Source organism: Cavia porcellus, unplaced genomic scaffold (genome assembly GCF_034190915.1).
Source record: "Cavia porcellus strain 051 isolate PalLab524CR breed Dunkin Hartley unplaced genomic scaffold, mCavPor4.1 scaffold_14, whole genome shotgun sequence".
Classification (NCBI taxonomy): domain Eukaryota; kingdom Metazoa; phylum Chordata; class Mammalia; order Rodentia; family Caviidae; genus Cavia; species Cavia porcellus.
Genome location: NW_026947497.1, coordinates 5,086,499 through 5,114,488, shown reverse-complemented (window position 1 = coordinate 5,114,488; position 27,990 = coordinate 5,086,499). Strand labels below are relative to the sequence as shown.

The window sequence follows — 27,990 nt, the reverse complement described above, 5'->3', positions numbered from 1 at the left end:
ATGGCCCCACTCACTGAACCCAGCAGCCTGGTCCTCAGGCCAGGAAGAGTGTCTCCTCAGGCTGCGTGGGATTCCCAGCCACCACTGCCACAGTCACTGACCTGGCCTGGTGCCCGGTCTGGTGGGGAACCAGCCTGTTCACCAGTTCAGGGAGAAAGTTCCCACAGGTTGGGCGGAGCTCCCAGCTGCTGCTGTTACACTCACCCAACTGGCCTGGTCTCTGGTCCGGTAGGGAACCGGCCTGGTCCCCAGGTCAGGGAGGGTTTTAAAGACTTGAAACAGTCTCTTTCCAGTTTGATTTGGCACTATGCCTCTCATCTATCTTCCCGGCTTGACTCAAATGTCCCATAAAAGCCTCTAGGCCCGCAGGTCCCCTCACCATACTTCCTTAGAAATGCTTTTAAAGCTGCTGCCTTCACCTGAGAGTTATCTAGCAATCCAAGAAAATTAAAGGAGGCAAAGTTTATAGATTCTTTCCCATTCACCACAATCTTGTGGCTTGTAGAGCCTGAAATGATGTTATAGTCAAGAGCAGGATGATGTTTGGAGACAGGAAGAACCAGAGGTTCTAGCTGCTACTCTTCAATCAGTTCCCCCCTTTCCTTGATTGTAAGATCAGATCAGTCTTATAATTTATATGTCTTGGAGAAAAAAAGTCTGATTATCCACAGTATCAGAATCCCTTCTAAAATAAAATGGGAAGCAGGAGCTGCTCGGCCACGGCCACCATGGTCAGCCTCCACACTTCTTTCCAGGAGGTGGGTCACCGCTGTGTGAAACGGAGCTCGGCATGGCACAGAGAGCCTAAATGCTGAAGTTTTTCATTTCTCCTTTTTACTCATCCTTTCTCCATACTCTTATGCAGAGAAAAATATTCTTCCTTTTTTTATTTTTCTGTTTCATCTGTATGAATTTTTTACTTAAGGCTTCCAGTGGCTTCTTTAATGTATTTTCCACAAGCAGTATCTCTGTTTCTAGTACTATTGTGACTTGACTGTCAGGTGTAGTTATCGAATAATTCAGAGTATATTAAAGACAGCATTAATTAGATGACAAATTCTCATTCCTCCAAATGAACAAAAGCAACATTGTTGCATAGAATGCTGGAGTAATTTCTGAAATACTCAGTTGTACCATGCTGTGTCGTGATGGAAACATAAAGTGATGAAAAAAACCAAATGAAAGAAAATATTACTAAAGGCCATTAATTTGAAATTCTCTTGATTTTTATAGTTGTTTTGGTTTATTCTAATTGATAAATGTATTAAAATTTCTTTGATTGCTTGAATTTAGTTGTTTTGGGCCTGATGTAGTATTCTTGCAACTTCGAATAACTGACTTAGTACTTTCTTTCAACTGGGTAACAGAAATAGTATCTTGCATTTCTTTTCCCTTTTGTACACAACAACCACCTTGTCATTAAAACAGAATATGAAGCTGATTTTTCATCAGCTTTGTTAGAAATCTATTTATCAGTAGTTTTCCTTAAATTGTCTTCATTTTGTCAGAATAAACAATTCCAAAGAATGTTGCAATTAAGGTATCTTTAACAAATCATGTTTGTTATGAATGCTATTAAATATGTAACATTATGGAATGTTGCAATATTATGAGATTATACATTAAATATTTATCAGTCCTTAACCTTATCAAGACCTTGTTAGGGGAAAATACTATGAACTTTTCATTTATGTCTGAGTCACACAAATCTGGTTAATATCATCAGACAGTACATTCTAATGAAATAATTTTGATTTGAAATTTTAATAAAAGAATATCTATATGAAATTAATAAAGATTGATATAAATATTCCACTTCTTTTCAAAAATAATTATTTTTTAATTTTTATTTTAAAGAGTGTAAAACTAAACAACAAAACAGATCAGAAGAAAACAATGACAATAGAAAAGTCAACAAAGACTACTGTAATGTCTCTTATTCTCTTCAAAATAACTGTCCATATCTTCATATATGTTGAAGTTAAACAATACAAAACAGACTAAAACCACTCTGAATGAAGATTAAAAGCACTACTGGATTTCACAGCATGACAATACAGAATCAGCAATGGATACCATAATATCACTTTTTCTTCAAAGTAGCTGTTCATTTCATCACACATCAAATAATTGATTCTCATAAACTGTTTAGGAGAAGTTCTACGCATGTATAAGCCTCTACTTGTATATCTATCCTTTCTGTATTAGAGGGAAAAACAAACCAAAACAAAACAAATTACTAGAAAAGCACAAAACAAAAAAGACAAATAAATAACACTAGCAAAGAGTCCAAAACAGTGACACTATAGGCCTTCAAAACAAAGTGGTAGGAACAGAACTAAGATTGTTATTTTATATAGTGATCTTCAAGAATTCCTCAGATCAACAGTCACAAACATGCAAAATTGTTCCAATCCTATGAATGTTAACTGTTTTGTTTCAAGATCTTATAGAATTTGTAACACAATAATCTTAGCTATCCTAAGTGTGTTTATACAAACTTAGATTGTTTTTCTTTTCCCTTCCTTTTCCTTTTTTCCTCCTTTTCCCTGAGATATTATTTTTCTCCTTTGAACAGATTCTTACCCTATCACTATTTACTGAGGACTTTGTATCTTATGTACCCTTACCATTTCATACACTAGGAAGACAATATAGTATTTACACGTGTGAGTATGATTTATTTCAATTATTAGTATGCTCACAAATTGCACCCATTTACTTATAAATATCTCGATGTGGTCATTCTTTATAGTTGAGTAGTACTCCATTGTATAAAAGTACCACATCTTTTTTTTTTTTTTTTTTTATCAGTTCCTCAGTTGATGGGCATTTAGGTTGTTTCCAAGATCTGGCTATTACAAATTGTGCTTTTATAAAGATGGCATATATCACTGTGGTATGATGCTTTCAGTTCTTCTGGGAATATGCCCAGAAATGTAATAGCTGGATCAAATGGGACTTCCAGTCCCAGCTTTTTGAGAAATATCCAGAATGACCTCCACAGTGGTTGTATCAGTCTACACTCCCATCAACAGTGCAGGAAGAGTTCCTTTTCCATGCAGCCTGTCCAGCATTTGGTGTTGGTAGTTTTCTTTATCCTGGCCATTTTTTCTGGATTGAGATGGAATCTTGGTGTGGTTTTAATTTGCATTTCTCTAATGACCAATGATACTGAACATTTTTTCATATATTTATATTCCATTTGTATTTCTTCATCTGAGAACTGTGTATTCATCTCAGATGCCCATTTTTGGAATGGGTCTTTGAATTTCAGTGGTCTGATTTTTTAAAATTCTTTGTATGTTCCAGGCAGAAGTCTTTGTCAGAGTTGACTAAGATTGTTTTCAAAATGCATGGGTTTCCTTTTTACTCTGTTGGAGATTTTTTCAACATGCAAAAACTTTTTAATAAGACAACATCCCAGTTATTTATTCTGGTATTTCCCAAGCTGTTTGATTTTTGTTCATGAATTTTCTAACCACCCTCATGTCTTCAAGATTTCTACTTTGTCTTCCAGCAGATTTAGTGTTTTGTGTTTTAATATTTAGATCTTTGATCCACTTTGACTTTAGTGTAGTACATGGTGATAGGCATGGGTCTACTTCTAGGTTTTGGCATATGGAGAGACAGTTTTTCCAGCACCACTTATTAAAGAGACTATCTTTTTTCCAGTGAATGTGCTTGGCCCCTTTATCAAAGAGAAGGTGGCTGAGTGTGTTTGTAGTTGTAGTTGTGTCTTTTAATCTATTCCATTGATCTTCAGGTCTGTTTTCATTCCAGTACCATGCTGATTTTATTACAGTAGCTTTGTGGTATAACTTCAAGTCAGGCATAATGATGCCTCCTGCCTTGCCTTTGTTGGTCAGAATTGCCTTTGTTATTCTAGGTCTTTTCTGGTTCCAGATAGATTTTAGGGAGGATTTCTTTAGATCTGTGAGGTATGCTAGTGGTATTTTGACGTAATTGCATTAAATCTGCATAACAATTTTGGGAGACTGGCCATTTTCACAATATTTGTTCTGTCTATCCATGAACAAGGAATGTCTTTCCCTTTCCTGTGATCTTCAATTTCTTTTTTCAGGGTATTATAATTTTCTCTGACTATATGTTTTACTTCTTTTGGTTAGATTAATTCCTAAGTATTTCACTTTTCGGAAGCTATTGTAAACACTGGGGCTTCTCTTATTTCTCTCTCCGTGAGTTTGTTGTTTGTATATAGGAATGCTATTGATTTTTGAGTGTTGACTTTGTATCCAGCTACATTCCTGAATTTAGTTATTATACCTAGGAATTTTTCAATGGAGTTTTGGGGATTTCATATGTAGAGTATCATGTCTTCTGAAAATAATGATAATTTAACTTCTTGTTTTCCTCTCCTTACTGCTTTTATTTCTCTCTCTTGTCTAACTGCTCTGGCTAGTGTTTCCAGCACTATATTGAATAGGAGTGGTGATAATGGACATCCTTGTCTTGTTCCTGATTTTAGAGTAAATGCTTTCAGTTTTTGACCATTTAATATACTGCTGGCTGTTAGGTTGTCATAGATGGCTTTTATCACATTGAGGTAAAAGCCAACTATTCCAATTTCCTGTAAGGTTCTTATCATGCATGAATGTAGGACCTTATCAAAAGCTTTTTCTGCATCTATAGAAATGATCATATGATTCTTATTTTTGGTTCTCTTTATATAGTTGATTACATTTATTGATTTGCATATGTTGAACCATCCCTGCATTCCTGGGATGAATCCCACTTAGTTGTGGTGTATAATATTCTTGATTTGCTGCATTCTATTTGCTGGTATTTATTGACAATTTTTAAATCTATGTTCGTTAGGGAGATTGACCTATAATTATCTTATTTTGTTGGTCTTTCTTTGGTTTTGGCATTAGAGTAATACTTGCTTCCATGAATGATTTAGGGAGAATTGCTTCCCTTTTAATTTCATTGAAGAGTTTGAGGAGTGTTGACTTTAGATCTTCTTTGAATTTCTTGTAGACTCACTTGCAGTAAATCTATCAAGACCTGGGCTGTTCTTTGTTGGTAATGTTTCAGTTACATTTTCAATTTAATTAAGTGAAACTGGGTTAATCAGCAGTGTTATATCTTCGTGATCCAGCTTTGGTAATTCATGTTTCTAGGAATCTGTCCATTTCTTCTGTGTTATCAAACCTATGAGAGTAGAGGTTTTTGAAGTAGGTGTTGGTGATTTCTGTATTTCCACAAAGTTTGTAATGATTTTCCCATTTTTATTCCTTCTTACATGAATTTGAATTTTTCTTTCCTTTTTAAAATAAGGTTGGCTAGGAGCTTATCAATTTTCCTTATGCTTTTTTAAATTTTATTTAAGAAGAAAAAAAAGAAAAAGGTACAAGTTATACAGAATTTCAGAAAAAATAAACAGTAGGAAATCACTAGTTAATAGATTACATATTGTCATCTTAGAAATAGTTGTTCAAGTTAAAAAATTAAAGCATATAAAGTGGACTTTCAAACAGTTCTGCAAACTGTTCTGTTCAATGATATAACAAAACTCAATAATATGGTTATCTATCTTATACACTTAAATATAGATGCAGTTATATCCTGTAGAGCATTTTCTTTTCTTCTCTTTTGTACAATGACAATTACACATTTTGTGTTTTATTACTCCCACAGTTCTTATTACTCTTTTTTTGAAGAGAGTAAAACCAAATGTGACATAACAGAACAGAGTCAGTCAAATCAAAAGGATGGACATAATACGTAATGTAAAAACAAAATACAAGGTGATCAACAATGGTTACCATACTGCCTCTTGCTATCTTAAAAAGAATTGCTTATCTCATCCTTATAATAAAATTGAACAAAACAGTAAGAATAAAACCAAAACATTGGAGACATTACAGGACTTCAAAAGAAAATAAGAGTCAACCAGAATGGGTGTCATAATGAATCTTATTGTCTTCACAGTTGTTGCCTATACTTTCAAACTTGGTACTATCCAGCAAAGCAGAATACAGGGAAATCAGTCAAAACAAGATGGTGAGAGCAATACCGGGTTTCAAATCAAGTTAACAGGAAATCAAAGTGGGTTACTATAATGTATCCTGCTATTTTTATTCATTTTTCCCTTAATTAAAAAGATTAAAATAAAAAAGTAAATAATTTAAAAAAGGAGATTGAGAAAAAAGAGGGCATAACAACAAAACAGCTCAGGTCAAAACATAACCATTTAAGCAAAATAGTGTTTCACCACAAGATATCCTTACATAAAATTAGTTACCGTAGTGTCTCTTTCCTTGAAATCTTTGAGTATAACTTCGTATACTGTAGCACCAAACATATCAAGACAGTGTAAAACCATTCAAGAGAATGACAGTATTACAGGGTATTTAGAACCAACTATCAGAAAATGAACAATGGTTCTGTATAATCTTCTTATCTATAAAAGTTTTTGTTTATATTATCACATATAATAAAATCCAATAAGATACAACCTGTTAAGACTGATGGAGACAGAAGAATAAAAGCTTGATGGGACTTCAAAACAAGATGATATTAAATCAGCACTAGCTATTATGATGTCTTGTTTTCTCCAAAATAGCTGTTCCTACCATCCAACCTTCTCTGCCTCATTTCTGTTGAGCTCTTTTTCTGTTGTTAGTTGTCAGTTTGTCTTCTTCATTTCGCTTTCTGCTCCATTCGTTGTGGCCTCTCTGCCACTGTTTCTGGAATCTTGGTATTTTTCTTTTGTAGAACATCCTGCAGTATTCTCTGTTGAGTTGAATTGGTGGTTGAAAATTCCCCTAGTTCCTCTTTATCCTGGAAGCACCTTGTTTTTCCATCAATTTCTAGGCAAAGTTGTGCAGGATATATCAATCTTGGCTGGAGGTTATTATCTTTCAAAGCTTGAATTATCCCCCCCCCCATTCTTCATGATTTGATGGTTTGTGCCAAGAAGTCTGCTGTAATTCTGATGGGTGTTCCTTTGTAAGTGATCTGTTTCTTGTCTCTGATGGCTTTTAATATTCTGTTCTTATATTGGATTTCTGGAATTTTGATTATAATATGGCTGGGTATAGCTCTGTTTGGGTTGTAGGTGGCTGGGGTCCTGTATGCCTCATACATCTGAGTATATTTACCTTTTGATAAATTAGGGAAATTCTCTTGGATTATTTCTGTGAATAGCTTTTGTAGTTCATTTGTTTGTGTCCGCACTTCTTTTTTTATGTTCTTAATTCTTAAGTTATAGATCCTCTTATCATCTTCAAGCCTTTGTATTATTGCTGTTTGTTTTCTTGTTATTTTTAAGAAGTTTTTCATTTCATGCTCCCACATTACAAATCTGTCCTTCAGTTCAGATAATCTGTCCTTAGTTTCTTTATAGCTGCTATACCAGCTTTCAATAGAGTTTTTAGTTTCCTGGTAATGTCTTTGAACCTGCTTCATGTATTCTATGTTTTCTCTATTTTCTCCATCAAACAATTCTCCCATTTTTTTCTTTTCTCCCATTCCACAATCTGTTTTTCTTGGGTGGTGCTTAGCATTTCTCTACGTATTCTATTTATACCCTGCTTTATTTCATTAAATACTTCATTTTTGAACTCGTCTATGAGGCTCCGGGGATATCACTTTATGTCTATTGGTGCTGTGTCTGATATTGCATGTTTCTGTCCTCATTCTCCTTTGCATTTACCTTTCCTGGATCAGTGTTCTCAGGATTGGGGAGTGAGGACTGTTCTTGTTGCTCCCTCTTCCCATACTTTTTGTTCCTTCCAAACAAACGTATATAGTAGGCCCAGTTTTTTTCTTCGTCGGTTACAGTTTGTTTGAATCCACTGGCTAGGTGTTCCTGCCCACTGCAGTGTACTAGGGAGACACAGACCTGGGCAGCCTCTATTGGGCCTGCCCCTCCAGGTCAACCTACTGAAGGCTTCATTGTTAGGGTGCACTGCCAGGTGCTGGGACCTGGTTTGGGCTAGCCTACTGGGTCTTAGTCCACAGTGTCACCCAGGCCAAATGCTCCCCACCAATCCTGCTTTAGAGAATAATATGCGACTAAAGTCACTGCAGCGTCCTATTCCAGCTTGTCTGCCTGGTCCCAGAATGTCCTCTTTTGGAGCCTCCTAGTCTATGGAAGTGTCCCCATTCCTCTCACTGCAGGTTGATGCAGGCTCCCCGCCAATCCCTCTCTCAACTCCATTCAGCTCACTGATTATTGCTTTCAGAGCTTTCACGGGTTTCTCTCCCTGCTGTGCCTGCTGTTTGGATTCAGATGCAGCAGCAGCAGGAAATTCAAATCATGGCTTCTAGAGGTGCAGGTTCCAGCTTCTGTGCTGAGATTTTATCTGTTCCAGTTATAGCACCAGGGTTGCATTTCCAGTTGGTTTCTCTCAGCTTAGTTCATTCCTGGGTTGGCAGGGTGTACCTCCCCTTGTTTCGGACTCCTCACACTGCACCATTCCTGGATTCTAAGCTGGGTATCTCAGAGAGCTTCTATAGCTGCTGTTATCTATCTGCCATGTTCTCCCAGAAGTCCAATTTTACTTATTCTTTCAAAGACCAACTCTTTGATTCATTAATTCTTTGTATTATTTTCTTAGTCTCTATTGCATTGATTTCTGCTCTGATTTTTATTTCCTCCCTTCTTTGGCTTTGAGCTTGACTTGCTTTTCTTTTTCTAGATTTTTGAGATACAGCATCAGGCTCTTTATTTGTGTTTGTTTTGTTTTCCTGATGTGGAAATTCACCATAATAAATTTTCCTCTGAGGCCTGCTTTCTTTGCATCTCACAGGTTCCAGTAAGTTTTATTTGTATTTTAATTTGCTAGTAGATATTGTTTAATTTTGTCTTTAATTTCCACTGTGACTCACTGATTTCTCAGAGTGTATTCCTCAGTTTCTATGTGTTTGTGGGGGTTTTGCAGTCTTTTTGTCATTAATTTCTTGTTTACTGGTGCTATGATCTGGTAACATATATAGGACAATTTAAATTCTTTTTCATTTACTTTAGCATGTACTGTGAGCTAGTATATGGTATATTTTAGAGAATTTCCCATGTGCTTCTGTGAAGAATATATATTCTGGAGTCGTTGGGTGGAACACCTTGTATATGTTCCTTAAGTCCATTTGTTCACAGGTGTGATTCAGTTTTGTTATTTCTTTGCTGATTTTCTGTCTAGTTAATCTGTCTTTGTGTCAATTGGGTGTTAAGATCTCTCATTATAATTGTGTTATTGCTTATTTGATTTTCCATTTCCGTTGATATTTATTTTGCATAGCTGAGTGCTATCAAATTTGGTGCACATATATTTAAGATTGTTATCTCTTCCTCTTGAAGTTTTCCCCTAACTATTATGTAGTGACTTTCTTTATTTCTTCAGATCATTCTTTGTTTGAAGTTCACATTGTCTGCAAACAGAACATCTACCTCTGCTTTTTGGAGGGTTTCTATTGTATGAAGTATTGTTTTCCATCCTTTTACTTTCAGTTTATGAGTTTCCTTTTGGGTAAGATGGGTTTCTTATAGATGGCACATCGTTGGATGTTGTTTCTTGATCTATTCTGCCAGTCTGTTTCTTTTAATTGGTGAATTGAGGACATTTGCATTAGTGGTTATAACTGATATATATTGGTTTATTTTGACATGCTATCATTCTGCTGTTGATTCTCTACCTTGCCCCTCTGGTTTTTTTGTTTTTGTTTTTGTTTTTTGCCTTGCTTAGTGGTTTTTCCCCATGTCTATCTCAAATGTCTTGCAGAATTCTTTGCAAGGTTGGTTTGATGATCATGAAGTTCTTCAGCTGTTCTTTGTTGGGGAAGTATCTTATTTTTCCATCAGTTTTGAAGGACATTTTTTCAGGGTACATCAATCTGGGTTGGAAGTCGTTTGCCTTTAGGATCTGAAATACTTCACTCCACACTATTCTTGACTTTATTGCTTGTGTTGGCAAATCTGCTGTGATTCTGATAGACTTTTCTTTATAGGTGGTTTATTTCTTCTAACAGCTTTTAATATTCTGTTCTTATGTTGGATTGCTGGGATGTTGTAATTTTATTTTGGTTCTGGCTATTTGGAGTTCCATATGCTTCATTTATCTGTATTTCAGTTTCCATTCTCATGTTTGGGAAATTTTCAGGTATTTCTTCTGAAAATAGCATTTTGATATCATTTGTGTTGTCACCTTTTTGGTTTATACCTATCAATCTTATATTGTTTTCCTTTGCATCATCTTGCAGCTGTTGAATTATTCCTGATTCATTGTTATTTTTAAAAGGTATTTCCTTTCCTTTTCACTAGCTGCAATCTTGTCTTTGGGGTCTGAAAGTCTATCTTCCCTTTCATTGAGGCAGTTTTGCCAACTTTTGATGGAATTTTTGATTTCCTGTATATATCTTTGAATCTGTTTCATGCATTGTGTGTTTCTTATATTGCTCATTCAAGGTTTCTACCTTTTTGCAGTGTTACTCTAATTTTTAAATTATGTCTTCTTTAGATGTGTTCAGGATTTCTTTCATTACATTTATCATTTCTGCTTTTACCTGGGAGATTATTTCTGATCTGAGTTCTTTTATAGCTTCCTGGAGTTGTTTCTTTATTTCAGTTGCTGTCATTTCAGGAATTTCAAGTGCATGGCTTACATTTTCTTCTATGTCTATGTCTCCTAGGCTTACTTGGGATGGGATGGAGGTTTGAGATTGTATTTTTCCCTTTTGCTTTGTCATTTTCCTATATTCCTTTAGGAGAGTTGAAAGTAAGATGTCAGTTGTTTTTTGGGTGAGAATATCTAACCATATTTCAGGGAGTTTCCCCAGTTGAGTAGAGGTCCTTAAATACAGACATTACCAGGTGACTCTCAGCCACTTGGGGTTACTGGACGGAACCCTACCCATCTTGGAGCAATACACCAAAGTTTCTCCATGGGATGGAAATCACTGTGCATCCTTTTGGGTCATGAGGCAGAGTGCAGGTGGCTGTTGGCCAGTTGAGAGTCACTGGGCAGGGCCCAAGTAGGCCCAAAAGGACCTTCCCTTAGGTGTTCTGGTGGTGTGGGATGCTGGGGGGTCTCTACAGTCTCATATCAATGTACCAAGGCTTCCCCATGGAATGGAGATTGCTGTGAGCCCTTTTGGCTTATGAGCCAAAAATAACTATTAGAATCATTTTTATAATTGTCCTATAGTAATTGAACACTTAGTAAATGAAAAGCATTGTTTATCTTGCCAGGGGTATTGCTTAGCAGCACAGCGCCCACCTGACAGGTATGAGGTACCGAGTTCAATTTCCAATACCTCCCACAAAAAAAAAAAAAAAAAAAAAGAAAACTGTTTGGGTGAGATTATAAGCAACAATACTTAGATACCCATTCTATTCATGTAATATATATAACTATATACAAGCATATGATAAAATTCTAATTAACTATTAAATGATTTTGCAGGCTGATACATGGTAATGTGGGAAACATGCATATGTTTTCAAGTTAATGAATATAAATAATTTTTATATAAGTATGATTCAAAAAGATGGTGAAAAATTATACATCAAATGCTTATAATATTTTTCTCTGGTAATGGTATTATAAGTAATTATTTACCTGTGGTTTAAACTCAGAAATGACAACAATATGAATAAAGTAATATTTTAAAGAGCTGCAAATCTATTCATTTGTTTATTCAATAAATTTATTAAATATTTACTCTAGGGGCTCGGAATTTACTCAGTGGCATAAGCACCTGCCTGATAAGCTCAAGGTGGAGTTCAATCCCAGTACAAAAAAAAAAAATTGATTCTAAGGATATTGGAAATGTGGTGAGGATGCAGTCACTGTCTGTGAGAAGCACTTTATAGACAAAGTATTAGGGACATTCAAAAAAGGGGTGGATTATTTACCTTCATATCCCAGATACCTGGTTCTTATAACACCAGCAAGCCTCAAGGGTCACAATTCAAATGAAAAACTTCATCTTCCTGTCAATGATGTAAAATAAATAAATAAATAAGTAAATACATAAAAGTATCTAAAGCTAAGGAAAAATACTCAATTTGGGAATCTTAAAAATAATTACACTAGGGAACTCTCTTCCTGGCCTGGGACCAGGCCGTGGTTCCCTGCCAGGCCCAGTGAGTGGAGCAGCAGCTCAGAATCCCACCACAGCCTGGGGGAACTCTCTTCCTGGCCTGGGGACCAGGCTGCGATTCCCTGCTGGGACCAGTGAGTGGGGCCATGGCAAAGAACCCCATCCCAGGCTGGCAAAACTCTCTCCCACACTTGGAATAACACTTGAAGCTCAAATGTATAGGAAAATGACAAAACAAAAGACCAAAATGCAACCTCAAACATCCAGCCCATCCCAAGAAAGCCTAGGAGCCATGTGCATAGAAGAAAACACATGCCACATAACTGAAATACCAGAAATAATAGTGAACACATGCCACATAACTGAAATACCTGAAATAAAGAAGCAAGTATGGGAAGCCTTAAAGGAATTCAAACTAGAAATAATCTCTCAAGTAAAAGAAGAAATGATAAAAGAAATGAAGGAGATGCTGAACATAGCTAAAGAAGATGCAGTTGAAAAATTGGAGGAACTACACAAAAAGATAGAATTTCTGGATAAACAATATAAGAAACAAACAATACATAAAACAGATGCAAAGAGATATACAGGAAATCAAAAACTCCATTGAAAGTTGTAAAACCTGCCTCAATGAATGTGAAGATAGAATTTCAGACCTCGAAGACAAGATTGCAGCCAGTGAACCGGAAAGAAAAGATCTTTTAAAAATAACAAGATATCAGGAAATAACAATTCAACACCTACAGGATGACGCAAAGAGAAACAATGTAAGGTTGATAGGGATAGATGAAAAAGAAAGGGACAACATAAAGGATGTCAAGAGGATATTTAGAGAAGTAACAGCTGAGAATTTCCCAAACACAAGATTGGAAACTGATATCAAGATCAATGAAGCATATAGAACTCCAAATAGCCATAACCAAAGTAAAGCTACACCCAGACATATATTAATGAACATCCCAGAAATCGAACAAAAGAATAGAATATTAAAAACTGTCAGAAAGAAAAGACAGAATCACAGCAGATTTCTCAGCACAAACAATAAAGTCAAGAAGAGCATGGAGTGATGTATTTCAGATCCTAAAGGAAAATGAATTCCAACCTAGGCTGATGTACCTTGCAAAACTGTCCTTCAAATTCGATGGAGAAATAAGATACTTCCATGACAAAGATCAGCTGAAAAAGTTCATGATCACCAAGCCAACCCTGCAAAGAATACTGAAAGAAGCCTAGATACATTTAGGAAAAAACCACTAAGCAAAGCAAACAAACAGAGCAGAAAGATAAAGATGCAACAGCAGAAAGATAACATGTAAACAATAAACCAATACATAACAGTTCTAATCATTAATGTAAATGGTCTCAATACACTAATTAAAAGAAACAGACTGTCAGAATGGATCAAGAAACAAAAGTTAACCATATGCTGTCTACAAAAAAAAACCATCAAACCCAAAAGGATACTCATAGAATGAAAGTCAAAGGATGGAAAACAATACTTCATGCAACAGGAACCCAAAAAGAAGCGGGGGTAGCTATTCTGTTTGCAGACAATGTGAACTTCAAGCCAATAATGATCAGAAGGTCACTACATGCTGCTTAGAGGAAAACTCCAATAGGAAGAGATAACTATCTTAAATATATATGCACTAAACTCCAGAGCACCCAGTTATATAAAACAAGTACTAACAGAAGTGAAAATCAAAATTACCAGTAATACAGTTCTAACAGGAGATCTTAACACACCATTGACACCAATGTACAGATCAACCAGACAGAAAATCAGCAAAAAAATGAAAGAACTGGATCGCACCTGTGAACAAATGGACTTAATATACATATACAGAGTATTCCACCCAATAACAACAGAATTCACATTCTTCTCAGCAGTACACAGGAGATTCTCGAAAGTAGACCATATATTAGCTCACAGAACATATTTAAACAAATGCAAAAGAGTTGAAATTATCCCTTGCATGCTATCAGACCATAGCACTATGAAATTAGAAATTAATGATAAAAGATACTGCAAAATTCCCACAAACACATGGAAACTGAATAACACACTCTTGAGTAATCAGCGGGTCACACAGGAAATTCAAGAAGAAATTAAACAATACATACAAGAAAATGAAAATACAGACAGAACTTACTGGAATCTGTGGGATGCAATGAAAGCCGTCCTTAGAGGAAAATTTATTGCACTGAGTTCCCACATCAGGAAAACAGAATGAATACAAATAAATAACCTGATGCTACACCTCAAACAGCTAGAAAACGAAGACCAAGTCAAGCCCAAAGCCAAAAGAAGAGAAGAAATTATAAATATCAGAGCTGAAATCAATGCAATAGAGACTAAGAAAACAATACAAAGAATCAACGAATCAAAAAGTTGGTTCTTTGACAGAATAAATAAAATCGATAAGCCCCTAGCCAAACTTATTTTTAAAAAGGGAATAAAAAGCTCAAATTCATGCAATAAGAAATGAAAAAGGTGAAATCACTAGAGACGCTATAGAAATACAGAAGATCATCAACACCTATTTTGAAAACCTCTACTCTCAAAGATTTGATAACACAGAAGAAATAGACAGATTCTTAGAAACATATGAAGTACCAAAGCTAGATCAAGAGGATGTAAAACTGCTGAACAACCCAATCTTTATCGATGAAGTTGAAAATGTAATTGAGTCCTTACCTACAAAGAAGAGCCCAGGCCCAGATGGATTCACTGCAGAATTCTATAAGAAATACAAAGAAGACCTAAGACCGACATTCCTCAAACTCTTCAATGAAATTGAAAGGGAAGTAATCCTTCCTAAGTCTTTCCTAGAAGCAAATATTACTCTGGTAGCAAAACCTGAGAAAGACCCAACTAAAAAAGAGAACTATAGACCAATCTCCCTAATGAACACAAATGCAAAAATCCTCAATAAAATATTGGCAAATAGGATGCGGCAAATCATCAAGAAGATTTTACACCATGACCAAGTGGGATTCATCCCAGGCACGCAGGGATGGTTCAACATGCGTAAATCAATAAATATAATCCACCATATCAATAAAGCCAAAAGTATGAATCACATGATCATTTCTATAGATGCAGAAAAAGCCTTCGATAAGGTCCAACATTCATTTATGATAAGAACTTTACAAAAAATTGGAATAGATGGTCTTTACCTCAATATAATAAAGGCCATCTATGACAAACCAACAGCCAGTATCATACTAAATGGCCAAAAATTGAAAGCCTTTACTTTAAAATCAGACACAAGCATGTCCTTTATCACCACTCCTATTTAATATAGTACTGGAAGTACTAGCCAGATCAGTTAGACAAGAGAGAGAAATAAAAGGGGTAAAGATAGGAAAAGAAGACGTTAAATTATCATTGTTTGCAGATGACATGATACTCTACATAGAACACCCCCTAAACTCCATTGAAAGACTCTTAGATATAATAACTTCAGTAATGTAGCTGGATACGAAATCAATACTCAGAAATCAATAGCATTCCTATACACTAACAACAAAAACACAGAGAGAGAAATAAGAGAAGCCACACTCTTCACACTAGCAAGCAAAAAAATGAAATATTTAGGAATTACTCTTACGAAAGTAGTGAAAGACCTATACAGGGAAAATTATAATACCCTGAAAAAAGAAATTGAAGGTGATCTCAGAAAATGGAAAGACATCCCATGCTCATGGATAGGAAGAACAAACATTGTGAAAATGGCCATTCTCCCAAAATTGTTATACAGATTCAATGGGATCCCAATAAATGAAAACTAAAACTAGACCCATGCCTATCACCATGTACTAAATTAAAATCTAAATGGATCAAAGATCTGAATATTAAAACAGAAACACTAAATCTATTGGAAGACAAATTAGGTAGAAACCTTGAAGACATAGGGGTAGGTAGAGAATTCATGAACAAGACTCAAACTACACAGGAAAATACTTCCCAGAATCAATAACTGGGTCCACCTCTTATTAAAGTTTCTGCATGTCAAAAAAAAAATCTCCAGCCTAGTGAAAAGAAAACCCACAAACTGGGAAAAGATCTTAGTGAACTGCCCCTCAGACAAGGGACTTTTGTCTAAACATATAAAGAATTAAAAGAACTCAGACCCCCAAAATTCAAAGATCCAATCCAAAAATGGACATCTGAGATGAATACACACTTCTCAGATGAAGAAATAAAAGTGGCAATTGAATACATGAAAAAATGTTCATCATCATTGGTCATTAGGGAAATGCAAATTAAAACCACACTGAGATTCCATCTCCTGAAAGAATGGCCGGAATCAAGAAAACCAACAACAACAAATGCTGGAGAGGCTGTGGGAAAAAGGAACTCTCCTACACTGTTGTGGGAGTGTAGACTGGTACAACCATTGTGGAGGTCAGTCTGGAGATTTCTCAAACAGCTGGGATTGGAAGTCCCATTTGTTCCAGCTGTTCCACTTCTAGGCATATTCCCAGAAGAACTGAAAGCATCATACCACAGTGATATATGTGCACCTATGTTTATAGCAGCACAATTTGTAATCGCTGGATCTTGGAAACAACCCAAGTGTCCATCAACTGAGGAATGGATAAAAAAGCTGTGGTATTTCTATGCAATGGAGTACTACTCAGCTATAAAGAAGGTTCACATTGAGATATTTATCAATAAATGGGCGCAGCTTGAAACCATACTCATACGTGAAATAAATCAAACTCGCATGTGTGAATACTGAATAGTTTCCCTAGTGTTGGAAATGATTCAAATATATAAAAGTATGTGGTAATCATGAGTCCGCATTATGTAGCCTTGTAAAGTTTTCATTTGTTAATTGGAATGGCTTTATTTTGTGCTGCTTGATATTATTGCCTGTGATGAAATGAACAGTTGTTTTGAAGAAAACAAGACATCATAATAGCTAGTTCTGATTTAATACCATCTTGTTTTGAAGCCCCACCAAACTATGGCTCTTCTGTCTCCATTGGTTTTATCATGTTGTATCTTGCTGGATTTTATTATATGTGATAGTATAAACAAAAATTGTTGTAGACAAAGAGATAATATAGAAACCATTGTTCATTTTCTGTTAGCTGGTTCTAAATACCCTACAATGCTTTCATTCACTTGAATGGTTTTGCACTGTCTTGATATGTTTGATGCTATAGTATACGAAGGTATATTCAAATATTTCAAGGAAAAAGACACTATGGTAACTACTAAGTCGGGTTATTTGGTGGTGAAGCACTAGATTGCTGAAACTGTCATGCTTTGACCTGTATTGTTATGTTGTTATGTCCTCTTTTATCTCAATCTCTCCCTTATTCATTAAAAAATATTTAATTAAAAGAAATCATTACATTAATTGAAAATTCATTTTTATATATCATAGATAAAACATAGGAGTGGTAAGTAAGTCACACTTGGAAATGTGGCCGTCTGAAACATTTGTTGTTGATAGTGAGAAACAATTGTTCATAGATAGTATATTCCTCCTCCACTTCTCCAAGGTGTGTCCTCTCCAGCAGGGCCTAGAAGCCAAGATGGCTTGCTGTGTCGTAGGGATCCAGGGGTGGAGAATGTGGAGAAGCAGGAGCAGGACCAGCTGCCACATCCTCTCTGCACTGCCTTGGTCCTAAGAACGGTCTTTTTCAGGGCCCCTGACAGGTGGAGGCTGTCAACGAAGGGCTGTCAGTGGCTGTCCCTGGTGTTGAATACTAACTTGGAACTTTTGAGTTTAAAAAGCAAGTAAGTTTCTGCAAAAGAGCAAGAAGGGATTTTTGTACATCCTCTCGGCCCTTATGAGTCCAGTCTAATTCTTTATCAGTGACTAGTGCTTACTTATTTAAAATTGACTTTAAATGTCTTCTACTGTAAAGGCTTTTAAACAAGGCAATCAAGACATCAAATAAAGGGATTCAAAATTGTGAGATGATTTAACATAGAAGGAGTATTAGTTCATCTACCTGAGGTCTAGATTTCCAAAGTCAGGGTCATTATTGCTTTATTTTGAAGTTTAGTAATTTACTGAAATGAATCTTATTTATTTGATAATTTGAAAATTTATACTGCAATTTTGATCTTGATAGAATTTTTCTTATTTCTTGTTGCTTTATCCAGTGATGTATACTGAATTTAATCTTTTGATTTAGATGCATAGTTGCTTTAGTTTCCATGTGTAGATCCATTGTTTTTGGCTTTTCTGCCTAGCTCACAGGTGGGCAAAATTTTTGTACAAATAAGTGAGACTCAATACAACCTGATTGAGTGTTGTATGTGAATGAGGAAGTTATGTACTTCCTTTGATACCAAAACCTCTGTAATTAGAGTTTCTGTGTATTTTTGTAAAGTCTACAATGAATCCAGCAATAATGGCACTTCAACAGGAACTTCATAAAGGTTGTAGTCTTCATGGGGATGGTGAAAACCAGAAAAGAAAGAAAAAGACTTGTGAAATTATATGTAAGCCCTGTGTCTGCAACAGAGAAAAAATATTACAGGATACATCTGATGACTTTCAACATCTGAAAGCAGCATGGACCTGTCTGAGGGACCATTTATGAATAACCGAGGTTGAGTGTGTGGTTTTCTGGTACAGCCTAAACCTACCTCCACCATTCTCAGCACCTTTGGGGTTTTACTTGGAGTCTTCAGTCAGGCCTGCTATCTTCTGGCTGTTCAAAATATTTTTATCCTAATTCCTGGCTTTAATCCAACTTTCCAACATCTGGCTAAAGATCAAAGTAGAAAAAAACACTCTGTGATAGGACAGTTTGCTATCAGTGTGAAGCAGAGAAATGTTCAGGGCAAATACTCTTTTATGTATCATAGAATGATATATAGACCGTTTTAGGTGATGTTTCCTGTGTGTGTGTGTGTGTGTGTGTGTGTGTGTGTGTGTGTGCGTGTGTGTGTGTGCGTGTGTGTGTGTGTGTGTGTGTGTGTGTGTGTGTGTAGTAAGATAGACACTCAGATTGATAGTGTCAGGCTGTTCACCTTAGTGTGGAAATAGATCTAAACTGTATAATTAAGAACAAAGGAAATAATCATTGTCAAATAGTTTCTCTAATTTATCAGTTTCTAAACATTTGTATTTTAGGGATTTATTGCTTGTATCTAAAATTTTGCCTTTGAGCCTAGCACTCAGTGTGAATCAGTTTGCTCACTTTGGGGAACTTTTTTGCATTTAGTTAATTTCCATGGAAATCCCTCCCCCTTACATTTCTCTTTCACACCTAATGGTTCAAGACCTGTTTGAAATTCAAAGACTTTCCCCATCCTATCTAAGTATAGTTGCTAACTCTCTTATTTGATCATATTTATAGAATTTCTGGATCTAATTACTGTATTTATCACATTGGTTTCCATTTATTTTGCGCCTCTCTTCCAATTGGAGGATGAGTTATTAAGGGTATGCCTTCTACCTTATACATCTCGATGACTTGAGCATCTGGCACTTCCATTCTACAAATCATCCATTGACTGGATACCCCAATTAAGTGAACTTGTATTGGCAGAGAAGGAGAAAGCTTCAGGCACTGAAGGCCTGAGGTAAAATTCAGGGAAGGAGCATCAGGAGAAAGATACCACCGTGTGCACTGAGAAAAATTTCACTTACTTCAAAATTTCCTTTCAGCGTGATCTATTGTGCCTGGGACCACCTAAGCTGAACTCTATGTACCTAGAGCCAAGACCTTAATTCAGAAAAGGGGGCTTCTACTTACAAAGCCCATCAGAGATTCTGCCTCTCAAATCTGCCAAACTCCTTTCTGATTGTTGTAGTCACCTACTAGATCCATCTTTTATGTTGTGCCCCAGAAGTCTTCTCAAAGCTGTTTGTTCAATTAATCCTTGAAGAATTTCTTTCTCAGTGGCCAAATAGATGGCTTTGAGGCATTGAAGTGCTGACAGAAATTCTGTTGCGTGTAAAAGAGGAGAGTGGGGGAATTTTAGACATGCAGACATCTGAAAAGGAGAGGCATTTCACAATAGTTCTTCATGTTAATGACTGTCAGTGTCAACAGACATGATTCTGCTGTCATTTTGGGACTATCAAGGTAAAGATTGCACAGATGATCTCAAACCTGGTATTAGTAAACATGTAACAATAAACCTGACCTAAGGGAACTAACTTTCTGCAGAAATACTTCATTTGTAATCAAAAAATGTACCTGAGATAATTAATTTCATAATTACTTAAGTCCACTTCATAAATGTATTCTGGATAACTAGAGAACAGTTCAAGGTGACAGTTACGATTGCCCTTCACTCTCAAAAATCCTGAAGAACTGGGAACCATATCACTGTGCACACGGGGTAAGATTCTGGGGCTCACGTTTACCTTCCTTGCCCATATTTCCCTATTTCATCACAGGATGCTTGGGATAAACCGTTTTTTAAAATCTACTTTCTGCTCCTGTGAGTAATATGGAAAGTCTAATTATTAAGTTTAAGACTATTTTATTTGTAATATTATCAACTTTGTTTTCCTTAGAGATTTTTGCAAATAAATTGACATCCTCAACAAAACAGGACGTTCTCTTAGAAGTCAGGTAGTACAGCGCACACTTTCGCCCAGTGTGTTGTGGAAGGTGGATAAAGTCCTGCAGAGCTGGGCTGAGGTATCAGGAAGGACAAGCAGCTGCAAAACTGTATCAGTTATGGAGGCAAATGAAGATAATTTGAAACCTCTCCATTTTTAACAAATTAATGGGGATTGATAATTTACTCCTCTGAATTGTGTAGACTTAATCACAAAACACATAATTCTGAAGATGTGTCACAAGTTCTAGTGTGCTTAATTCCGTGAAAGAAAAATTGAAATACTGACTGCGAGCTTCTAGGAAGATAAAGCTGGCTGGCCTTCATCCATGAGAAGAGCTTGTGTAAGAAAAGGCAAGATTGGGGAAGAGCTCTTGGGTTCTAATTCTCGCTTTTCCCACATGTCTTGTGTAGACTATTGGCCAGAGTAAAGTGGAAAACATGAGACTCCAGCCCAGCACTGGTGATAAATAAAGTGAAAACAGTAGAAAATCCTCCAGAATAGTGGGTTCAAGGGCAGATAACACAAATCCCTAAGACACTTTGGCTGACCCCTGTCTCCTCCTCGTTATCTCTACCAACACTGGAGGAAACGACAAGGGCCCCCAAAGGGCAGCGCTGCAGGAAAGTGTACACAAACTGTGGTTCAGCCCAGAATGTGAAGCTCTAGGAAGCTGCACTCTGTCATTTTGAATCAGAAGAGGGAGAATTATGGGCCAGAAATAACATAAATGTAAACAAGCTTAAATAAGAGCAGGGGTCATCAATATCGTCCAAAAGATGAGGTAGAGGAACTGGGAGTGTACCTTAGTAGTAGATTAGTAGAGCTCCCAATACACAAGATTCATTTCCTAGTACACACACACACACACACACACACACACACACACAGAATTTCTAAGAATTAAAGAAAAAACTGAAAAGTTTCATAGTGCCAAACCTTATAGAAAGTACCCCCCACCAGAAAAGAAAAAAGATATTAGAGTGAAACACCTTAAAAACAAACAGGAAAAACTCCAGGAGAAAGAGCAGGTTATTTACCAAAAAGAATAACATACTTCTCAGTTAATGTTAGGTGCAAAATATAGGGGAATGATGTATTTGAGAGTTGCAGTAAAGGAACTTTAAATCTAGGGTATTATATTTAGCTAATAATTTAAAGTTAGGGAAATGTGCACTTAAATATTTTCAGACAAAGGAGAACATGAAGATTCATTCAGCAAACAACTTTTGTAAGTAGCCTCTTGAACAGTACAAGTAAGTTGTCAAGTAAACTTTGGAAGAGATATAGAAATGAAGAAATAGCTTGGTAAATTTTGTAGTTGTCAAAAAACGTAAAATATCTGTAAAAGATACCTAAAATTCACAGCTAAAAATATAGAAAATATACTCATAGTAATCATAAAGGTGAAGAGATGAGGGATGAGAGAGAAATAGGGACAATATAAATATTGACAAGCATAAGAAATGAATTTGAGGGTAAGATTAATGTAGATATATATTGACATTTATTTATTAACAAAAATTGCCCTAATAATTAATTTTTATTCAAGAAGAAGAAATAGTTTGTTAAACGGAAGGTATAAAATCAATTATAATACAGAGAATATGCAATGGAAAGTCAATGAAATATGAAGAAATCAATGCATGCTGATAAATACAATAAATCTAAATGTATTCAACATATTGACTAAAGACAGAGACTTTCCAGATCATTGGAAGAAACATTATTCATCAAAATGTAAAAAAGAAATTTAAATAAAAAATAATGAAAATTGTGAATGATAATGGGACTTTCAGTTATATATAATGTTAGTTTTGGTTACTAGATCCAAGTCTCTCACAAAAGGTGCTTGAAAACAGTTAAAAATTGACATCATTTTTTCTTTTTATTGTATGAAAATATAAAAGAATTTTCATAACCAAATAATAAGAGAATAACAACAGCCATTACATTATATATTATTATCTTGAAAACAGTTACTCAGTGCAAGACATAAACCAAAAAGATTCTTACACAAAACAAGTGAGCAGATAATAGCACAAATCTTCTTTTCAATAAACTAAAATATTAGTTCCTTGATGCTATTTTTATACATATGGAAGGGCTGATACGACCAGACCAAAACTGAAGGAAAATTAGAACCAAGAGAAATGAACAAATATATTCAAATCTGGCAAATGCGAACCATGCTGCTTCTTTGGGAACTGTTCTTTCCTATGAAGCTCTTCTGTGCACACACGCAGAACTCCAAAGGCCCCTGGTCATTCCTTTATTTCTGCTTGTTCTCAACCAATGACTCACAAACTCAAGAGTTGGCTCGAGCTTGGTTTCCTTGCCTTAGGGAACTCAGAATGTAGTTTGCTCCAGTGTTTCCCTAGAGGATCTTTAAAGCTAACAATGTAGAAAATACACACCTAGAAGTTGTAGCAGTGACAGGAATAAGAGAGGAAGAAGAAAGAGGAATCATGCACTTATTTATAAGCATGAGAAATGAGATGGAAAGGTGAATGCAGACTGACAAGCTCCTTTTTCTGCCTCTCCTGCTGTCCTTACTCCTTCCTGGTCTCTACAGCGAGCACAGCCCAACTGCATCACCTGCTACAAAACCTTACCTCAGGCTGCTTCTGGGAAACTGAACAAAGGCACTATCTTTAACATTTTTTCTTGCTCATTCTTTCTTACATTTAAAAATTAATTTTCAATTCTCAGTTATTTAATTAGGATGGTTTGTAGCACATAATATTTGCATTTCTTGTGAAGAGTTGGTGTGTATACATAATTTCTTTTTTATACTATAATTTTTCATGCTCTAATTTAATGTTATTTTGATTTCATATTATTGTCTTTGTCTTTCAATATTACTTTTATATTTTCCAACACTGCATGATGTATTCAGAGAACAAGACAATACAGGACTCATAATTTATAGTATTATTTATAATGGTCACCCAAGGAGTCAAATACAAAGAAAGTGCAGGATGTTTGTCCACACACTAGAGACCTAGAAAATTCAGCTGCATGAGTTTAGCTGAAAACCTAGAGCCCATGACAATGCCCCCCACAAGTCCAATTGAAGGCCTAGCATCCATGACAAATGACTCCTGCAGGTGTATATCATGGATCTGCACTGGAAGGGCCAAAGGTCAGTGGTGGAAGCCAGAAAGTCTATGTAAGAGGCCGAATGATCTGTTCCAGTAGGTGGAGGGTTCTGCACTGCAGGCAGAAAGCAGCATTCAAAAGTACCACGGCCATCCTCATTGGCAACGAGGTCCCGAGCTCCTCCAATGATGAGAACAGCTGAATTATATTAAGAAGCCAGCGTGACAAGCTCCTCCTGAAGATTAAACAGCGCACACCTTCCACTCCAGAGCCAGGAAGCGATGCTCAAAAGAGGGACCAAAGCTCTCCCGAACTGCAGCCACTCTCAGTGATAAGGTCCCAAGCTCCTCTGATAACAACCGAGTTCTTATCAGGAAAGTCAGCATCACGAGCTCCTTCAGGAGAACCAGCAGCACCCAAAGAACCAACAACTCCAAACAACAAAACTACTCTTCCTCTCCAGGTTTGCTTTTTATGTTGGCAACAATCTTACACTCAGCACCACCCTGATTCAGTTCAGCTGGTATATAAATTGACTATCAGTTCTCATTCCACCACATGGTATTTTCATAATGTACTACATGTAGTTTCTTTAGCTCTGTAATCCAATTAGTAAATTTAGCATTGACTATCTAGTTTATTTTCCCATCTATTGATCTTGTGCAATTTTAGCCATGTATAGCTTGTGTTTCAAAAGTTCTACCTGGGGGCCAGGGATTTAGCTCAGCAGCATAGTGCCTGCCAGGCAAGCGTGAGGTTGTGAGTTTGATGTTCAGTACCAAAAAAAATAGTTCTACTTGGTTCTTTTGCAGTCTGATTTGCACTTGATTAGTTTTATTTGCTTTTCATATTTTAACTTATTTACTTTTTTAGGGATATTAAATGTATAATTTTATATTCTACATCTAAAGTCTTTCTGAGATAGGTTATAAGTATTGGACTCTACCTAGTGATTTCTTGAGGGTATTGTTTTATAAATTTTGACTGTGAATTCATGTTCCTAGGAACTTTATCAGCTGAAATCCTTTAAAGCCTGGAAGGAAGGAGTGTTTCATCAAAAAGAATTTGCCTGGACTCATCTCAGACCCCTGCAGGCATCACTAATGTAGGACCACTTTAAACAGATTATTGGATTTAGTTTCTTTGGGCCACCAACTCAGTGTGTATTCAGGCTGCCCATCAGTGTGGGGAGTGCTCTTTAATGATAAATACTTCACTCAAGAGACATTTATTTTCTGAACTTAGCACAAAAATCATAGCAAAAAACTTTTTTGCTGTGTTGTGCTATGGAGTCTGTTCACTTCTGGTGCATGATACATTTCAGAGTATGCCTTGGCAAGGCACCAGCCTTCCGCAGGATTATCCTATTTTATATATGATAAAATCTATCACTGTTAATGAGCCCTAGGCTTTGTCTTCTGCACTTTCTGTTCTGGGAAGCAGGACATTAAAAAACAAATACCAAGAAAGAAAGAAAAACTAATATTCAACAGAAATAAATGTAGATACTAAAGTCAAAATGGAATCAGTTCTTTCTTAACTGTCTAGGAAACATTTTTAATTTAGTTTCTGACCTTGAAAAGTTCTATTTGGAAAGAACAAGGATATAGTTATAAGGTTTAAAAATATTTTATTTACAGTTTTTAATTTTTTTGGAAATATGTCAGTTCCTCCAATTTTTGTTGTCATTTTCAACCTGAGCACCTGTATATTGTCCTGAATGACAGGGCCAGCGTTAGTTGACATGCTGTTTCTTTATCCATGTACTTGTTGGAGAGGTCATGGGGTTGGCCTGCCCATTAAACATGCTGCAGACTGGTGATTCTGTTAGTTCAGTAGTAGCACAAGGCAGACTCATCCATTTAAATTTTATAAATTATATCAACTAAACAGCAATGCACTGATCATGGGTGTCACAGGGGAGATTTAGCAGGAGATTATATATGAACGTATGTTGACACTCCAGCTTTGTAAACAGGTAGCTGTGGAATTTCCAGGAATTTTATCCATGACTTTTCAGAGAAGACCTTACACCACAAGCAGCAGTAGATTAGAGCAGCAGCTCTGGGTCCCACTGTCTACCAGCTATAAAAAAAAACAAGAGAGCAAGCCTCGTCGTCAGGGTTCTGGAACACACGCAGGGGCTAGAGGCAAGCCGTAGTGCTGAGTTCTCTTACACAACTTCAGGACGTTTTAGAAACGGTTTTATTCATTCCTTTAAATTAAGAGCAGCACTAGTGATTTCCCCTAACTGTAAGAGGGAGCTTTCTAGTTTTTTCTCTCTGATCAGCCCCTTGTATTCTGGAGGTTATTCTTGGAATCTGTCATTGTTGAGGCAGATACTGCTTTTTTTTTTTTACTTTTTTTTTTTTTTTTTTTTGGTCTTTTTCGTTTTTATCGGTACCAGGGATCGAACTCACGACTGCCTGCTTGCAAGGCAGGCGCTTATGCCGCTGAGCTAAATCCCCAGCCCTTGAAGTAAAACTGAATTTACATGGAAGGAAGTGGCAACCAGTATGTAAATGAGGTGCTTGTTGATTTATTCCAATGTAAGTTGTGATTTTAGGCGAAGGGAGAGTTGACATCAGGATCATAGTCCAGGAGGATGAGGGTCAATGGGAAGGTCCCTGAAAAGGCTTCTCTTTCCCAGTGATGGTGAACATTGTCTTTAGCAAGGACCATTTTTATTGTTAATACAAGTGCCCATCACTTACTGGGTATGTTCAAATATTTCACTCCTCAAATTGCATTTTACAAGTAATTTAATTCATTTTAAACAGTTAAAGACATATAATACTGTCAGATCAGTATGAAATAATTAATAGATCATAAGATATATGTTAGTGTAGATCATTAATAGTAAATTTTTATTCATTTTCTCTTTTACTCATTCACTTTTTAGTTACTCTCCTATTCCCTAATTCATTAATTATTGAATAGTTTTCATGTCTGAGAAACGAGCGTGAGCATGGGAGTTTTTATTGTGGTGAAGTACAATGTTCACAGGAACTTCCTGGCATATTAAAAATAACTCAAAGACCCACTAATAAAATGTGGTAGATCACAACTTTTGGGGGGTGTATAGGAAGGTTATTGATTTTTCTGCTGTTGTTATTCTGGGGATCAAACTCACATCCTTGCACTTTCCAGGTTGAGCTAAATCCCCAGCCCAAGGGAGTGTACTTTTTAATATGAAGGGCTAGAGAATTTATTTTAGATTACACAGAAAATTCATTGTTCTCTGAGAACATAGGAGGCACATCTTCTAAATTATACTAAAATTAGCAAATGTGACAACTAACATTCATGATATGAACACTTAAATTTTTATCATTGTAAACATGACAGATCATACTTTTTTTGTTGTTGTTGTCTTTTTCATTTTTATCGGTACCAGGGATTGAACTCACAACTGCCTGCTTTTAAGGCAGGCACTTATGCCGCTGAGCTAAATCCCCAGCCCCGACAGATCATACTTATTGTGATGACATAAAATATAAAATATTAGGTGGTGTTAGTATTGTTATGGATTAAGAACTGGTGGTCAACTTAATGCCAGCTGGATTACATCAGCATGGCACTGAGTGAAGATGCTCCACCTGAGGAAAGTTGCTAGCATAAATAGGTGGAGAAGGAGGAGAAGCAGGTTGTTAAGGCATTGAGGCGTTAAAACATTGTTGCACTGAAGCATTGTGGGTTCTCCTACGCGTTGCTCTTTGAGCTGTTGGTTCTCTTGGAGAAGCTCTGGTCCTCACATCGAGCATTGCTTCCTAGCTCTGGAGGGGAAGATACGTGCCGCTTGGTCTCCAGGATGAACTCCTCACACTGGCTTCCTGGCGGGTACCTGACTGTGCTTATCGTAGGAGGAGCTCGGGGCCTCTGTGTCGCTGAGGATGGCTGTGGTGCATTTCAGGACAGCCCTGGTCTTTGTTGTGAGTGTGACTTCTCGGCTCCAGCATAGAACCCTCATCCCACCAGCACAGCTCCTTCACCCTGCTGGCATAGACTTTCTGGCTTCCACCGCTGACCTTTGGGCCTTGCTGGCACGGATCCATAAAAGAGACTGACATGAGTCCTTCTTGTGGGCTCTGGATCTCCTTTTGGACTCGTGGGAGGCATTGTCATGAGCTCTGGGTTTTTATCTGGACTCATGTGGGACATTGCTGTGGGATTTAAGCCCTTAACTAAATATTCTATGTCTTTGGTGTTGTGGATAGATTTCCTGCATTTTCTTGTGTTGACTCTTGGTGACCCTTATAAAAATAATATT

At 36.5% G+C, this 27,990-nt stretch overlaps 1 protein-coding gene across 1 annotated transcript; it reads left to right on the top strand.

The window, feature by feature from the left end:
• On the top strand, positions 1–27,988 carry LOC134470368 (uncharacterized). The gene is made up of 4 exons (XM_063224404.1): positions 1–167; positions 23,937–24,183; positions 24,725–24,825; positions 27,495–27,988. The coding sequence occupies exons 1-4, from the start codon at positions 1–3 to the stop codon at positions 27,679–27,681; spliced, it is 702 nt and encodes a 233-aa protein (XP_063080474.1). The 3' UTR covers positions 27,682–27,988.
• Positions 27,989–27,990: the final 2 nt, after the last annotated feature.

Excerpts from the sequence above, each read along its gene's own strand:
- LOC134470368 (XM_063224404.1), top strand. The coding sequence starts at position 1 with ATGGCCCCACTCACTGAACCCAGCAGCCTGGTCCTCAGGCCAGGAAGA. Across the intron at positions 24,184-24,724 it reads AAACTACTCTTCCTCTCCAG|GAACTTTATCAGCTGAAATC; the intron begins GTTTGCTTTTTA and ends TCATGTTCCTAG. Across the intron at positions 24,826-27,494 it reads CCCCTGCAGGCATCACTAAT|CTCTGGAGGGGAAGATACGT; the intron begins GTAGGACCACTT and ends ATTGCTTCCTAG.